General features: G+C 37.6%; 1 protein-coding gene across 3 annotated transcripts in view; it reads right to left on the minus strand.

The window, feature by feature from the left end:
- LOC126412554 (synaptic vesicle glycoprotein 2B) overlaps positions 1-18,328 on the minus strand; it is a 556,944-nt gene that overhangs the window by 32,558 nt on the left and 506,058 nt on the right. For all 3 annotated transcript variants that reach the window (XM_050082206.1, XM_050082205.1, XM_050082207.1), the window contains 2 exons: positions 17,803-17,964; positions 3,775-3,937 (listed from right to left, as the gene is read on the minus strand). In XM_050082206.1, the coding sequence (XP_049938163.1) occupies positions 3,775-3,937; positions 17,803-17,964 (325 nt within the window). The remainder of the gene's footprint in view (positions 1-3,774; positions 3,938-17,802; positions 17,965-18,328) is intronic.

Genomic DNA, 18,328 nt, shown 5'->3' on the forward strand with positions numbered 1-18,328 from the left:
CTGATGTAATCAAAAATCTTGAAGAAAACCTTAGCTTGTTAGTGTGTATGTTCCCCAATCATAATAGCATCATTTGAACAGACTTTGATTGTCCAGCTGTTGACTGGGATAATTGCACCTCTGTATGTGGTAGATATGATGAAATATTCCACAAAATAATACTAAATGCTTTCTCTGAAACTACTTAGACCAGCTAGTTAGGAAACACACCTCCCACATTCCTAGCCAGCAAACCTGCTGCCTAACTCAAAGCCACTAGCTGCCCACCCCAACTCCTCATCCCACCTCCCATCTCTCTGTCTCTCTACCCATCCCACTCAGCACAACCCCATATCACTCTACTGCACCTGCCGAAATGTAATCCTGGCACAGTGTGTCCAGCTGGCACAATGTAGGGTCACAAGAAAGGTGTGTGTGTGTGTGTGTGTGTGTGTGTGTGTGTGTGCGCGCGCGTGTGTGCATGCTCTCTTTGATTTCTAAATTATCTAAATAAAGTCTGTTCATATGTGAAGGCTGTCAGCAGCACCAAAGATGGTGTCCAGACACACGTGAATGATACAAGTACTGAAACTGAGATAGAAAATCAAAAGGAGAAATGCTGAACTTTGCAATCAAATTTCCTTTACAAAGGAAAAACCAGGATTACTTGATCAGTTCAATTCTTGGACCATTGCAAAGATAAATGATAGAGACATTAGTTACAATGGCATTTAGAAACAACTAAATCACTAAAAGAGGTAAGGTTCCAGAGCCTGATGGAACCCCTGTCAGAATCTATATAGAATTTGGAGATGAGTTAGCCTCTCTTTTAACAACAATATACTTCAGATCCCTCAAAAAGAAAACTGTACCCTGTGGTTGGAAGAAAGCACAGATCACACCTTTCTACAAGAAGGTATTAGGCGTGATCTACTACTATGTAAGTGCCACTCATTTGTTGAAGATTAGAACAATTCTGAGCTCAAACTTAATGAGGTATTTTAAGTAAAATGGTCTCCTTTGTACCAACCAGCAAGGATGTGAACACAACGTTCATGAGAAACCCAACTCATGGTTTCCTTGCAATGACATCCTGAAAACCATGGGTCAAGGCAGTCAGATAGATGCAATATTTTTGAATTTCTTAAAGCATTTGACTCATTATCACACCAACACTTACTACCAAAGTACAATCAATTGTAGTATTGCACAAAATGTGTCACTGGATTGAGGAATTCTTGGTAGGTAGGGTTATTCTTGGATGCAGGGTCATTGACAGATATAAAAGTAACATCAGGCATGGCTTAGGGATTTGAGTGTAGAGACCCTCGCTGTTCATACTGTATATTTATGACCTGACAGCCAATATTAATAGTACCTCACATCATTTGTAGATCACACAGTTTTCTAAAATGAAGTAACATCTGAAAAGGATACATAAATATTCAATCAGATGTTGATAAGATTTTAAAGTGGTTCAAAGATTGGCAATTTGGTTTTCAACATTCAGAAACAGAAAATTGTGCACTTCACAAAACCGAAAATCATAGTACCCTACAACTATAATATTAACGAGTAACAATTGGAATCAGATAACTCATACAAAGACCCAGGCGTAACAATTTGTGGGGACATGAGATGGAATGATCATATACGCTCACTCAAACAAAGTAGGTGGATGACTTTGGTTTACTGGTAGGACACTGTGAAAATTCAATCAGTCAACAAAATACTCATGTCACCAATCTTAGAACACCGCTCAAGTGTGTGGGATCCATACCAAACAGGACCACATTGGGATATTGAATACATACAAAGAGGGCAGCATGAGTGGGCACAGGCTTAGTCATCTCTGGTCAACTAAAACATACAGTAAAAGAAGTGGCAACCTTAACCCATTACAAGAGCTGAATATAAAAGATGGCACAAAATTCTGTAACTTCACTACGATGCCAACCTCTGACTCTGAAATTCTGGTAAATATGGTACTACCATTTGTTACAAAGAAAGACAGGAAAGTAATTCCAGTAAATCACAGATTTCTGACACTCATTGTTCTTCAGCAACTGGTGATTCATTTAAGAGCATAGCATATTTATTTCACACTTCAGAGCAAGGCATATCTCAGATAGTATTTGAAGTCTATGGAGCACTGGTTAGAAGACTGAAGGTTTGTGTAAAGATAATGGTAACTGAATATAATCGTAATGTAATGTAACTGTAGCAAGTATTTTATTCAGTGCTGTCAACTACAGTACGTACCATCATCAAAGACCACTGCTGCTATATCTTCAATGTTACATGTCGTGAATAACAGAAGAACCTGTACTTTTCATTGCTGCTGCCAGTTTCACTCTCACTGAAGGCACTGTAATTCTGCTTCAAAAATCACTTGATGGATTCTGTTTATTGCTACCCTCTACAGTGGTGGCAGAAAAACACTAGTGCCATGCAGTGGCGATATGCATTCTGTACCAATACTGCCATGCATAACCGTTTCTGTGCTTCAAATGTGTTGCAAACATTGATCACAGAGTATTTGCTAGAAACATGGTTGCAAACACTGCTGGGAATTATTTTCCAAACTTCAGTGTGAATGTGGCTTTATGGAGTAAATCTACTGAGTTATTTCAAACAATGGAAACTCCAGGCTGGAATAGCAACAATATTATGAAAAGGATAGATTGCTACTCATTGTAAAGATGACACATTGAGTTGCAGACAAGCATCATAAAAGGACTGTTACACATTATAGCTTTCAGCTAAAGCCATCTTCAGCAAAGAAATACACACACACACACACACACACACACACACACGCACGCGCACACACACACACACACACACACACACACACACACACACACAAGCAGGAGTACCTCATGCACACAGAACTGCTACTACTGGCAGCTTTGACTGTTCGGAAATTCTGGTGATATCAGTCATACATGCATGAGGTGTGCATACTTGTGTGAATGTATGTATGTTTTCTTTGCTGAAGAAGACTTTAGCTGAAAGCTGTAATGTGTTTTGTCTTTTCATTGTACATGTCTGCAACTCAACAAGTCATCTCTATTGTCTTATAAGTGTATTAAATGATTTCTTGAATTAACAACATTGACAAATAAGAAATGCCTATAGGCATTTCAGTCAGTAGTTGATGTTCCTTATAACTGTTTATTTATCCGTCTTCATTAATTGCATGAGCTACAATGCTATGTAGCTTAAAAGAACAGTCTATCAAATAAGAGGGGTATATCTGTGTGTGTTTACTATAAAAAATGGGTTTTGAACCATTAAAATAAGAGTGTAGCTAATGAGAGATATTCATTGTTCCTGAACAACTCTAGTTATAGTGATTGTCACACTGGAAGGTGGTCAAGTTGGAAAGCATTCTGCACATCTACCTCCACCAACTGCTGGCAGTCAATGGGATTTAGTCACCTTTTGGATTTACAGTATGGACTAACAACAGACAGCAATAGTTGCTCTCCTTTGGACTGGACAATTCATAGCATTTTACTCTCAAGGAGCCTTCCACTGTGACTTGGTGTCTAGGTAACACGACATTTGCAACAACTTGTTTAGATTACATTTGGTGTTGATCAGAATCAAAACGAGATTAATGTTGTAAATGATATACTTAATGGTAATTTGACCAGAAATAGTATATACTGATACAACAAATGGCAATAAGCATACAAAGATACTGAAAGTTTGATTTAGGGCATTTTTTTTATAAGTATATCAAATTTGTAAGTAATTTATAACAAAGTGTAATATGTTAATACATACGCAGCACCATTGAGAAACCGGAACAGCATGAAAAATATATAGTCTTGGCAGAAGCTTGATGCAACTATACACAGCGCATTCATCACAGATATGACAATGAGAACTTTTTTCCTTCCCAGTGAGTCAGCTGCTGATCCCCATACATAAGCGCCAGCCATCATACCTAAAAAACAACTGAGTATAAAGTCTGCACCAACTACCTTTTCATGAATTGTGACGTGCCAAATTTCATCTGAAGTGATATTTTTTTACCTGTATTAAGTACAAAACAGTACTAGAAAAAATACAACAAAACTCAAAACATTTTATTGTTTTAATGTTTAGGACATGGTTATGTTAGCACTGTCTGTAACTCCTACTGTAATATGTCTAGTAAACAAATTAAAATTCAAAATTTTTATGGCAGAAAAATGATGTATAAGACCAAAACATTGTGTCTACTCACAGTTGGTAGAAACTGGAGTATCTATAACAGGTATAACAGAGAATAAACAAAAAAAAGACTGTCATATCTTAAGGTTTAGAATGGGTATTTTTTTTCATTGTGAGTGAAGACAATATGCAAATGCAGAGAGAGAGAGAGAGAGAGAGAGAGAGAGAGAGAGGGGGGGGGGGGGGGGGCACTATCCTGTATGTTACCCTGGATTCTCAATTTCTTGCTGGCATTCATCCATTCATTATTTGTAGCTCTTCTTGTTAGATAAAAGTACAGTTTTAGCAACTTGTAACTTTATGCTCTTACTTTTCATATATTGTTATGAGATATGACACAAAGTGGATGAAAGGTTTATGAGTTGATGAGTACTAGTGGTAGTGTACTTGTCACTATCATGCTACAAACTAGTCCTCCTTCAGTCTGAATAGGGATTTCTTAGAAAGGAAGTTGAATACGGGTTAAGGCTAGACCTAGTACAGAGAAGCAAAATCAAATGAAATGAAAGGAGTGGAGAGCATACTGGTCAGATAATTAAAGGATATTGGCATCACCTGTGATGCATGTGTTTGCAGTGTTGTGAACAGAAGGTGATCAAGGGTTTTGTAATCTTGCCAGATATATTGATGGACGTCTCATATTACCAATACGTCGCACTACAGCTGCTGTGAGTGGGCACCAACACACCAGTTCTGGCATGTGGGTGGCATGGATCTGCCAGCCAGCCAATTCAAGGGTAAGGGGCTGCTGGCCCGGTCTCACTTCTGTTGGTTAGTGAATGTGATCATCTCCACAGCTGCCTGAAGTACTGATGATGACTCTGTACTACACTGGTTATTAGCTGAGCAATATGTATTACCAACTGGGCTCATTGGGATACTGGTACCGTGACATCTGCCTGCCACTATTAACTTCTATGTTGGCAACCTGTGATGCCATTCAGCTAAGGAATTAGTCTTGTCTATGAGTGGTTTCCACCACAATACTAATGCCGGTTTTTTGTTCATAGTCCTTGATGATTAACAGGATTAATCACACTCCTGCACCGTGTTTAATTTGTTTTGTGTTTCAGTGTAATCAAAAGTGTTTATAAATGTTTTTTGTGACCTAACATTGGGAAAACCAGAGCTATTACAAGCAACACAATGATTAACCATTCTTATTTAAACAGAAATGAAGCAATGCCAACTACAACTGCACATATTTATATAGTATGTCCATATAAAATCCTGATGATGAAACTGTGAGAATATCAGGACAATGTTACCTGTGTTCACCCATAACAGGCATGGCGGCTAGTGTAAAAATTCGTTGTGCGTATCCGAGAAAAAGTGTGAATTTTGCCGTGAAAAAGAAAAATTGTGACAGTTGTAAGGATGAAATTACAAAGCTCAGCGAACGGGTGTCTAGTTTACAATTTATTATCAGTTCCTTGAAGATGGATATCAAGAAACTTAAAGAAGAAAAAAGTGAACGGAACATGAAAAACTCGCGCCATGAAAGTACGAATATGTCGGATAATTGGACGGAAGTGAAGTACAAAAGACGCAAACAGATAATACAAGATACAGAAAACGGCGAAAGAAACATAAATATAGTGAACGAAAATTACTTTCAAGCTCTGTCGACTACGGATTGTGAAAGTGAAGTTAACAATGCGAGTGTACCATGTGGAAAATCAAACGACTTTGTGAATAAGGTAAAACATGGAATATTTCAGCAGCAGTTAAGTAAAAGATCATATGCGAAAGTGCTCACGAAAAATCTTCCACCGCTAAGCTGCTCTACTGAGACAATATCGACATGTGTTAGCAAGAAAGACATAATAAATAGTGCCAAACAAGACTTCGCTTACTGCAAAGATAGGCAGAAAACAGGCAATCTCGGAACAGCAAGTACTGGTAAAATTGAACTGTATGCCGACAGCCAAGGACGAAACACAGCCGCTGAATTTCGGCGTACAAGTAGTCAGAATTTTAGTTTTAACTGTACAATAAAACCAGGAGCAAAATTCAGTGCTGCTACGTCAATGAGTCAAGAAAAAATTTCCTCATTGAGCAAAAAGGACTTTTCCATCTTCCTGGCGGGATCAAATGATATTGCTAGGAACGAAAAAAACGATCTCTTAATCTCGCTAAAAAGAAAACTGTATGAGCTGAGAGGAACAAATGTTATTGTTTTTTCAGTGCCACACCGTTACGACTTGATGGAATGGTCTTGTGTAAATAAAGAAATTGAAACTGCAAATAAAGAGATGCAAAATATTTGCAAGCGGTTTGAAAATGTAACATTTGTGAACATCAGCAACTTAGGGAAAAGATTTCACACAACACATGGTTCCCATCTAAATGTACTGGGAAAAAACGTAATAGTAACCAAAATTTTAGAACTTGTAAATAAAATCTCAAATGTGCAGTGTGATGATAGAAAAGTCATACCTCTCATGGACAGGAAGTGTGTGTATCCTGTAGAATCCAATGTGAAATCTGCTATCAGTGAAGCTACACCTCTCCAAGACAAATGTGAAATTTTATTAATGCAAGTGAACACTCCAAATGTTAATAATTCACAGAAAGGCACAGCAGTTATGGAACAACAAACACCAGAAATAAGTGAAACAGCAGCAGCACCATCATTATCAGCAGAAGCAGCAGCAGTAACAGAACCAACAACGACTGGAGCAGCAACACAGCAATGCTTAAGGAGGAGCCAAAGGAAAAATACATCTGTGTCATTCAGTGATAATTTTTTATGGTTTCAAGCCAAGAAGAAAATAAAAATGTGAAAAACCAGCCTGCTAACTCACAGATAAGTCACAACAACATCCTATTTTTAAACATTCAGGGTCTTGAAAATAAAGTTGAAATTCTGGATGAGTCATTGCCACAGAATAAGTATTCTTTCTTATGTATATCAGAACATTGGCTTAAACCAGAACAAATACAATACTATGTACCAGAAGGTTATAAATATGGAAACAGTTTTTGCAGATCTCAGTACCGTAATGGTGGTACTGTTATCTATGTTTCAAATGAAATAGAGTGTAGAGAACTAGATCTTGGTTGGGCATGTGTAGAGAAACACTTTGAAATTACCGGGATCATATGTGATATAATGAAACTTATCATAGTATGTATCTACCATTCCCCTGACTCAGATGATAAAACTTTTTTAGATAATTTAGACAGTGTACTCTGCTACATAACGAAATGGAAACAGTATGTAACTGTAATTGGGGGAGACTTTAATTCAAGCTTTGATGTAACATGTAACAAACCCAGTGTAAATAAGTTACTGAATATGCTGAGGCAGCACAACTTCCATCATGTAAATTCAGAACCAACAAGACTACAAGCGTGCTTGGATAATGCTTTTGTCAACTGTGCTCGTGATATGTACTCCACCAAGGTAAAGGAGTTTGTTTTCTCAGACCACTCCATGTTAACAGTAAAGTTAAGACATTTTATAAAAGGAGATGAGAGCAAGGCTGGACAAAAGTTAACAAAATCTAATACCTTAATATTAACAAAACACAATCTCATAAAACTAACACACCAGTTGAGCATAACAAACTGGGACAAATTATTTCAAAACTGTGATTCCAGTGCCCAAACAGTTTATGAAACATTCCACAATTACTTAACAGGTATTTTACTTACCAGGAAATATAGATGTAAAGACATATATGTATGCAGATGACACAACTTTTCTATCTGTAAACCATGTACTTGATAACCTTGTAAGTGATATGAAATTGGCAAAAGAAAATGCAACATCATGGTTTAATGCCAATGGTCTGCAATTAAATGAGGAAAAGACCCAGAATATGTGGTTCAGTCTATCAAAGTCTACAAAAATAGAAAAACAAAAGGCAAAGTTTTTAGGTATTGTACTTGACAACAGTCTAACATGGAACTCTCATGTTGATCACATAGTGGTTAGGTTGTCAAGAGTTATATATTTGTTGAAGAGACTGATGTGTTGTGTGACATTTGAGTACGTAAGGACAGCGTACTTTGCCTTTTTTCAATCTGTTTTAAGGTATGGGTTAATACTCTGGGGAAACAGCAGAAAAATAAATGAAATTATGGTGATCCAGAAGAAAGCAATCAGAGTAATGGCTAAGGTAGATAATAGAACACATTGTAAACCATTGTTCACTAAATATAGAATTTTAACAGTAATTAATTTATATATTCTTGACAGTGTTAACTACATAGTTGCTGAACTACCTAATTTAAGTGTAACAAATGAAAGACATGGCTACTATACAAGAACGTGTACTTCTCTGCTGTTGCCACAAAATAGATTAGCCAAAACTAACAATAGTCATAAGTATATGGCAATTAAAATATATAACAAATTGTCAAAAAATGGGTCAATCAAGCCTGACAAATTATTTAAAGACAATGTTCATAACTTCTTGTTAACCAATCCATTCTATTCATTAGAAGAATTTTTAGAAATGCCTAATATCAACTTAAATGTGTAAAAAATTTTTTTTTGTAAAATTAATAAGTTAAGTGAACTGACGAAGTCTATTGCATGTAACAATGCTGAATGACTAATAAAGAATCTGAATCTGAATCTGAATCTAAATATGTGAAAATGAGTGAAACACAGATAGTCTTGGGAGATTGGGATGCTAACTGAAAACGAGGGAGTTCTGCAATAGGTTACAACCAATTGAAGCAAATACAATGTCTTCTAGAATCACAAGAAAGGAATGTATCTATGGAAACGCTGGGACACATGGAAAGATATCAATTGCGTTTAAATCAGGTTAGATGAAACATAAGAAACCTAATATTGGATTTCAAAGTATATTCAGATGAAAATACAAATTTGATTCACAATCTGGTAGTGATGAATGAGTGGTTAAAATCGAAAATAGGAGGGAAAAAAAAGGTAGATTACAAGAAATCTAACAGTGACACAGAACTGATCATAGTCCTGCGGTTCTGAGTCAAGATTTATAAACTGATTTTTGGAGTGCAAAGCACTATCAGATGCAAACATACAATCATAACATAATATACAAGTCAAGGACAGTAACATGAAGTTCAACATAATGAGGGAAAAAAGTACACAGTGATGCACATTACTAAAAATAAAGGACAAAATGAGATGAACTGGAAATTATTTCTAACACTGACAAACAGTCTAACTGAAAATTATTAGCTTAGCTCAGTAGAAGAGAAGTGGAACTACAGGCTTCCATTAAGTTGTTGAGATGCATTTAGAATTAATAACAAGAATGGGAGGTGTAGGAGCTACAGTTATTAGATTTGGTGTAAAAAATTATCAACTTAGGATTTCCAAAACAAGTGTTCTCAGTCTAATTGCTGGTTTTGCACAGGCAAAAAAACTAGAGAGCTACAGAATAAACAAAGGAAAGATGAAAATGATGAGCAGCTAGAGGAATGATAATAGTGACTTGCTAAAAAATCAAAACTGGCAAAGATACAAAATAATTCTGCCATTTAGTAAACAGCATTATGGAAGACTGCTAATGCCAGCAGAATGGAGAAAGAGAAGAAAGTTTTCTGTGATGTAGTAGTCTTGCAACAATCAAGATCATCAGCTACTGTATTCACATTTCACAGCAGTCAAAGAATTCATGCACCAGTTACCACAGGCACTTTTCTTTGGCATCAAAGGTTGATTTTTCTCTTTTCATTAAAGTGACAGTGTGAGAACATTCTCATGAACAGAGACAGATTTGATAGCACCATCCTAGTGTTTAACTAATCACAAGGTCTTACAGAAGATTTTCTTCTACATTCTATATTCATTAATAAATGTTACATGATTGTTTATATTTCTTGTGCTATTTTGGCTTATTTGCTTGAACAGGCAAACACAGTTTGTTCAGATGGTTATTGCCTTAGCTGTGCTGACACTAGTGACCCCTATGTGATCAGCTTAGAAAAGCCAGAAGGAGCAGTACAAACTCTTTAGAGCAACCAAAGAATTTTTTTTCAAGCTGTGAAAATGCATGGCTCAGTGAGCACAGAAGGTCCATCAGTGTTGAAACTTGCCATGTGAATGCCACCATCTGGATTCACAATCCAGCACTCTAGTTTGCACAGGTAGAAGCAAGTTTCCACTGTGTGGGAATAACTACCGATTCACCAAATTTACTCTAGTGGTCAGTTGGCTGGACCACCATTACACAGCTTAAGTCAAAGACATATTACAGCACCTGCTGCACAAGATTCTTATGAGAAACTCAAGACAGAATTGATCTGCCAAGTGTCCATATCACAAGAAGGGCATGTGACTGAAGTCCTAACACAGGATGCCATCAGAGACAAGAAGCTGTCACAATACCTGAGACATCTACACACGAAAGTCGATATGTAAACTGTACCCAACACCTTGCTATGTATGCTTCAGAGTAACCGTCTTCTGGATCAAGTTAAAGCTATATGAGCACCTCAGATGTAAATGCCATTATATGCTGTTGCAGATCTGGCTGACAGGATTCGAGACACAATTATATCACCATCAATCAATGCACTAGTGGTGTGGTGCAACAGTGCTTCATCACTGGCAGCAATGCATGCAAATTATTATTGCCTGTCAGACAATGCTGAAACTCTAGCTAAACAAATATATGAGCTGCTGTCTCACCACAACTCCAGCAATGGCAGAGGATGAGAGTTTGAAGGTCAGACATGGAAGTAAACCTTACGTTGTGCTGCCCAAACACCAGTAGCAGTCAGATGTAGGCACACATGATTGCTGGACCTTTTTTTTATCTCAGAATCTTTACATTAGTCACCTAAAGACCAGACAGAAATTCCTTTTGTATACTTTTGCTACATCTCACACAAGCTCTCCCCTTTGCAATGGAAATGCACTTATGATCATGAGCTCCTTGTTATCTACAAACCAGTCAAAAACTTTCAACCGGAGCTGGAAGCCAGAGAGTAGAACAACAACGTGTGTTCACCATCTGGAAATCATTATCCATTTCAGCACAGACATTCATCACATTTCAGGTATTAAAAATGTAGTTGTTGACTGACTGTTACAAGTTAACACTGTGACAAATGTTATTGATTTTGTCCTGTTTGCAGAGGCACAAGTATCTGATCACAAACTCTGCAAACTACTGAATGATGCATTGTCCACTCTTCAGTTACAACTTGTTGATGTTCCTGGTTCAGATGTGAAGCTTTATAGGGAGATTCAAGTGGAAGGTCTTACCTTTTCTGCCACACATATTTTGCAGTTACGAGGGGGCTCGTGTGTGTCTTCAATTTCAGCACAGTACAATATCCCATCATGTGTTCGTGCCAGCTGGCGATCTTACAGACACATGTTTTGTGCATGTGCACATAATGTAGTATGCTCACTTCCACCATTCAGTGGTCACTGTTATCAGTTGACTGCAAGTGACCATTTCACCCATTTGCCAGAAGCTATACCAGTCATTAAGACACTGGCAAAAGTAGAAGTCTTTGCCTTTATGTTAAAGTGGGTTTCATGCTTTGTTTGTCCACAGCATATCACCACAGAATATGGCTGACAATTCAAATTGGTGTTATTTACTCAGTACGTTCTGTGGCGCTCTCCATCAGAGAACAACTAGTTACTACCCAGTGAGCAACAGCACAACTGAAAATTGGCATCATTCTTCAAAGACTGCACTGATGGGTCACAAAACAAGTCAGACAACTGGCTGGTCCATGGTCTTATTTGGTCTTCATATCACTTACATAGCAGACTTGGATTCATTGTCAGCAGAGCAAAGCACTTTGACTGCCTAGTGAATTTATTGATCCAAGTTCCATACAGTTACACAACCAATCGGACTTCATTTGTCACCTGAGAGAACATATTGCACACGTATGTCCCCATTAAGTGTCCAGGCATAGAATGATACCTATCTACTTGAATCATGACTTGCAAACATGCACCATATGTCATGTTATGTACATATGATGTCATGCTATCGCTACAACCTCAATACACAGGCCCACATTGTGTGTTCAAAAGAGGAGCACATACTCTAGATATATTATTAAATGGTAAAGCTACAGCAGTCTCAATAAACAGAACTAAACCTGCAAACGTGTTTCCAGAAGTGCTGCCTACTCTTGTGCCACAAAACCAGCCTCAGCCTCAGGGACAAGTACAACCATCTGAAGCAGATTCTCTGCCTGAGCAGAGAACACATTCTGGATGTTGAGTGCACTTTGCTGCACAATTTTTAGACAATGCTCTGCTTCTCCCTAGGGGGCTGATGGGACAATCAAGATTTTTGACCACTGTGTTTATTTTTCACAGCTGTCAAAGAGTTCACACACCAGCTGCTAGACACACTCTTGTTCAGCATTGGCAGCTGATGTTTTTTCACCCAACTTTCCCAGAATGTGACATTGTAAGATCTTCCTTGCGAATAGCGACAGATCTCAATTAGCACTATTCGAGTGCTTAACTAGTCTCCATTTCTTACAGAACATCATCTTTTGTGTCCTGTATTTGTTGATACTTGTTTAATGTTCATGGTTCACATATTTTGTGTGCTATTTTGGCTGATTTGCTTGCATGCACAAATGTAATCTGTTCGGATGGTTATTTGCTTTAGCTGCACAAACAGTCACCATGTGCCAAAGAAATATATCTGTAATATGTGGGAAAATAAAATAAGGATTTGAAATGTGATGCAACACAGTGATGTTAAAAGTGAAGTTTACTAATAAAGAATGACATTATGACATCATTATCATAATCATCAGTTGATTGACATCCACAGATGGAAAAGGCCTCCTGTAATCTTCTCCATGCATCATGACCTTCAGCTACATGTTCTGGCGTTCCAGACTTTTTTCGACATCACTTTCCCAGCCCTCAATTAAAGGCATCTTGGCTGTTCCCTATCTCACATAAGCCAACAAAGAATATCAGCATATTCTACTATGTTCTTAGCATAAAAGAAGACAACACACCACGAAGGAATTATCTGAATAGGATGGATATTGGCATATGTGGTGTACATGTACAGGCAAACAAATAATAACAATTTCAGAAAAATTCAATTTATTCAAGAGAAAGAGCTTCACAAACTGAGCAGTTGAATAATGCTTTGGTCCACCTCTGGCCCTTATGCAGGCAGTTATTTAGCTTGGCATTGATTTACAGTGTTGTTGGATGTCCTCCTGAGGGAAATCGTGCTAAATTCTGTCCACTTGGCATGTCAGATCAACATAATGCTCCAAAAAGTCTACATTGGGAGAGATCCGGCAACCTTGCTCCCCAAGGTAGAGTTTGCCAAGCATGAAGACAAGCAGTAGAAACTCTCGTCGTGTGCGGGCAGGTATTATCTTACTGAAGTGTAAGCCCAGGATGATTTGTCATGAAGGACAACAAAACAGGGCATAGAATGTCATCAACATGCTGATATGCTGTAATGGTGCCATGGATGACAACCAAAGGGGTCCTGCTATGAAAAGAAATGGCACCGCCAACTATCACTCCTTGCTGTCAGGTTCTATGGTGGGCGAAAGTCGGATGGTATCCCGCTGCTGTCTAGGTCATCTCCAGACACCTCTTTGCTGGTCATCAAGTCTCAGTTTGAAGCAGGACTCATCACTGAAGACAATTCTACTCCAGTCAATGAGCTTACAGAAGGAAGATACGTCTGGAGTCACTCCAGACAGTGGTGGGATACCAACCCAACTGTTGTCTGCCTTACAGCCCAACAACCAGAAGTGATGGCCTTCACTGTCATTTCGTTTCATAGCAGGACCTCTTTGGTTGTCACCTATGGCATCCTTACAGCACAGCAGTACATTGACAATATTCCACTGTTCCGTGGCCCTTCATGGCAAGCCATCCAGGACTTACATTTCAGCAAAGTAATGCCCACCCGCACATGGTGAGAGTTTCTACTGCTTTTCTTGATGCTTGCCAAGCCCTATCCTAGCCAACAAGATCACCAAATCTCTCCTCAACTGAGAATGTTTGGAGCATTAAGGACAGGGCTCTCCAATCAGCTCAGAATTTTGACAATCTAATGTGCCAGTTGGACAGAATTTGGCACAATATCTCTCTGGAGGACATCCAACAACTCCATCAACGCCAAGTCGAATAACTGCTTGCATAAGGGGCAGAGATGCACCAAAACATTATTGACTTGCTCAATTTGTGAAGCTTATATTCTTGAATAAATCATCCAATTTTTCATAACCAGTAATTATTTGTTTGTGTGTACACATACATCACATCTACTGATTTCTGTCCCTTTTGAATAATTCCTTCATGGTGCATCTTTTTTTTGTCTTAGAGTGTATGTTCCCATTAACGTACACTTGAAACTCTTTCCTACTCTATAATAATTGCCTTGTTCCATTTGATAGCTTCTTTTCTTTTGCTTTTTTGATACCTGCGATATCTTAAATAATTGCCCCTTTTGTTTGTATCTGGATAACCTTTATTTTCTAAGGTATATCATTCTATCCTTAAATAAATTTTCATAATTTACACATTTTTTGAACTCCTACCAGATGAACCTATTTTTTCTTTGTATTTATTTTTACTCTGGATGTTACAAAGCCATGTTCACTTGTAATTTGATAGTAGCTTACAACAATTACATTTTGTACAGTTTCTTTTCTATTTCATAAAACATAATCAATTGCATTTTTATTTCTATTTAGCCCTTACCAAGTTCATATTTTTCTTTCTCTCTCTACATCTCTCTGGAAGAATGTGTTTGGAACAAACATTTTGTTTCGTAGAGATTTCCAATAACGTACCATCCTGTCATTTCTGCTATCACGTTCATAGTTTACCAGTGCTGTATCTTTATTGATATGGGAACAAATACAACCTCTGGGAGGTGCAACACAATGTGGTTATGCATCTCTGGGCTCAACAATAAGTTTTACAACTACTTATTTTTTAGCATGCAGCAGCATTGCTGTCATTAATGTGGAGTCTTGAGATGTGGTCAGTCTCAAATTGGGGGTTTAAGAAAGCCAAGTAGTGTATTTAAATTCAGGGTTTTGTGTTGGAACAACACTGAACAATAATCTACACATAGGGAATGTGCCCAAGATTGAAGTTTTATTTGAATGATGTGGCATGATTTTATTACTATAATTCAATAAGACTTTTTGACAAATAACGTAATGAACTAATAGTGGCAGCTCAATTCATTGTACTAAACAAAATTCACTCAACTGATTATTAAGTAATGCTAGTGATGAAACAATCCATTATCAACAAGGAGAAGGGTTATTATCAACAAAGTGAGTCAATGTGAGCAAGAATCACTCTTTAGTTTTTATCCTAGTTTTGCATTAAAATTCCCCATTATTATCTGGTAGTGGTATTTGCTGCAACTTCACAGATTTCGCAACTCATTGTAGAGATCTTCTCCAGTATTGTCAGAATGTGAGCCTGTTGTTATGTAGACTTGAATGATTTCAACAGAATTTCTTTTGCTTATTTTTAAAATGAGTATTTAATTTTATTGTTTACAACAAACTCTGCACCTGAGCTTCCTACTTGATCTTCTCCTCCGTAATAAAACTTGATGTCCAATTTGATGTTACTGAGCTCTTCTTGCAACTGTAGTAGCCTATCAAAGAATCATATCCTTCAGCACATAAAAGGTAACAGAAGCAGTTGGGTATTTTTGGTCCACATTATTATCTCTTTAGCCAAATGGTATGTACTGAAGTGCTGACGTAGAAGTAGCCAGGCGTGCCATACTGGGTGTTGTGTGCTGTCCTTAGGTTAGTTAGGTTTAAGTAGTTCTAAGTTCTAGGGGACTGATGACCGTAGATGTTAAGTCCCATAGTGCTCAGAGCCATTTGAACCAGGCATGCCATACAGTATGAAAGCATTGCCCAAGGTCCCTCAGTCCACTGCTCCCCAACACTCTTTCACCTGGGCAGGAACACTGACTGCATATGGCAGTAGGAACTCTGACAACTCTTCTCACAGTACTCTCACCTGCCACAGCACAAAGAGTTTTGTGAAACAAGTGAAGCGTGCTAAGTCATGGTAGGACTATGCTCGTAACAGCCTCAATCCTAATTCTACAAATTTGGTATCATCACAACCAGCTTGAGTGACGATCATGTACCAGCAGAGGCCTATTGTCAACAGCATCATTTACTGGTCAGTCATTGTACGAACCACAGTAAAAATTTAGTAGAGAGGGTAGCAAACTGTACTAGGCTGTCTGCAGTGCTGTTTTGCGCTCAGCCAATCCGTATTTGTTCCCCATGAAGTGATTCATCAAGAGTGTTACCTTACAAGTACCGACAACAGTACTGTGTGAATGCTCAGTTGGAGATATTTATCAGTCCTGTTTGATTTCCTTAATTCACACTAACGAAAAATGTAATTAAGGACTCTTCTCTCAGCTCTTAGCATGATCATCTTTTGCTACTGACATTAAGTTGTACATGTAAGCAAAAACATGAGAGCACTTTATAGAAAGCTGTCATCAGAAGAAAGGAGAGTTCAGTGGGATATGAAGTAAAGCATTCAGGAATAAATCACTTGATAATGGGAGAGGAAGCAGAAAGGATAATGGCAGGGGTAGCTAGTGAACAGAATATGTAAAACAGGGTGTTTAGATGAAAAACTGCCACAAAACAAAAAAGAATAGAGGAGTATATTAGACCTGTTGAAAGGTTGATGAACTCTGTGGCTTTTTTTCTTAATTATGATGCAATATGAGGCAGAAGAACAGATTTACTTAGCAAACTCAGAGGTAGAACAATTTGCAGCAGTGCTGATAACACAATAAAACATAGAAAATTTGGAGTGTTAAGGATTGAAAGCAATTTTTTTGTTGTGAGGAAAGGTGGACAAGCGAATAAATGATGCTTAGAGATATAGTACAAATAATGAAGGAATGACCCCAAACGGGTGTAGTTAATGAGGTGATGGGTATAACATCAACACCACAAAACAGTACCGATGTCTAGAAACAGGGACTGATGACCTCAGATGGTAAGTCCTATGGTGCTCAGAGCCATTTGTCTAGAAACTGTGTAGTCATGGCAAATAGAAAAGGAAACTAAACCATGCATCTGAAATGGCACACTTGCAGGGAAACTAAACTTTAGGATGAGTTTACATCAATCATGGGGGGAATAAAGAGAAGCATCCAAGCAGAAAATCCTGTGTTTGAACAAAGACAACAAATAGGTCTCCACATTGAATCACTTACAATGAACAAACATCATGCATCAAAATTTCAAGACAGAAGTTACCAGTTCATAAATATTACATGTGTATTAACAAGTAAAATGAATATTTAAATTGTATCTACTTGTAAACAGGTTTGGTGGAGAGAAAGCAATGCTTATACAGATTATTTACAAACGTTTTTGGGAAATGTTTATGTCACATTTATAGTGTTCTACCACAAAATGTCTTCACTCCAATTTCTATTAAACCTCAATGAAAGTGAATAATAGTTATATTAAAACTCAATAAAAGTACAATTGTATCATAAATAATACAACAAATATCAATTCAATTTTGAGTTTTTTTTTAAGAATCATTACATTTATAACTGAGAAAACAATACTTAACACGAGGAAAGCTTTCTCACTTACCTATGAATATTATGCTGTTGAGCCATCCTTTAGTCTGTGTGTTGAGATTGAGATCACATTGTGCTGATGGGAGAATGAAAGACATGGAGATGACATCCATTTCCTCACTAGTGCTAACAAATCCGCAAACTGTCAGGAGGAGGTAGTGGAACTTTCCGTAACCTGAAGATGAACACATCTGACAATAATCTTTTCCTGCACAAGAAAAACTTATTATGTCATGCAAAGTTAATATATGAGTGTATCTCTCCAGTTAGAGATCAGAGGCACATTTGTTTTACTTCCAGGCAGGTATTACTTCAGCAGTGTTCACTGAATTTAGAGCAGCTGAAATGACACAGAATAATGACATGTCACCACAGAGATATCACAATGAGGCAAAAGCAGGACCAAATTTAGATGTTATTTTGTCAAACTAAACTGCTACTTACACTATTTTCTCATGGTGTGAACAGATAATATTACAATATGTTATCACAATATTATAGTGTTTCTCCTTAAGGTAAAAAGATGGAAACATGAGAGT

Source organism: Schistocerca serialis, chromosome 7 (genome assembly GCF_023864345.2).
Source record: "Schistocerca serialis cubense isolate TAMUIC-IGC-003099 chromosome 7, iqSchSeri2.2, whole genome shotgun sequence".
NCBI classification, from domain to species: domain Eukaryota; kingdom Metazoa; phylum Arthropoda; class Insecta; order Orthoptera; family Acrididae; genus Schistocerca; species Schistocerca serialis.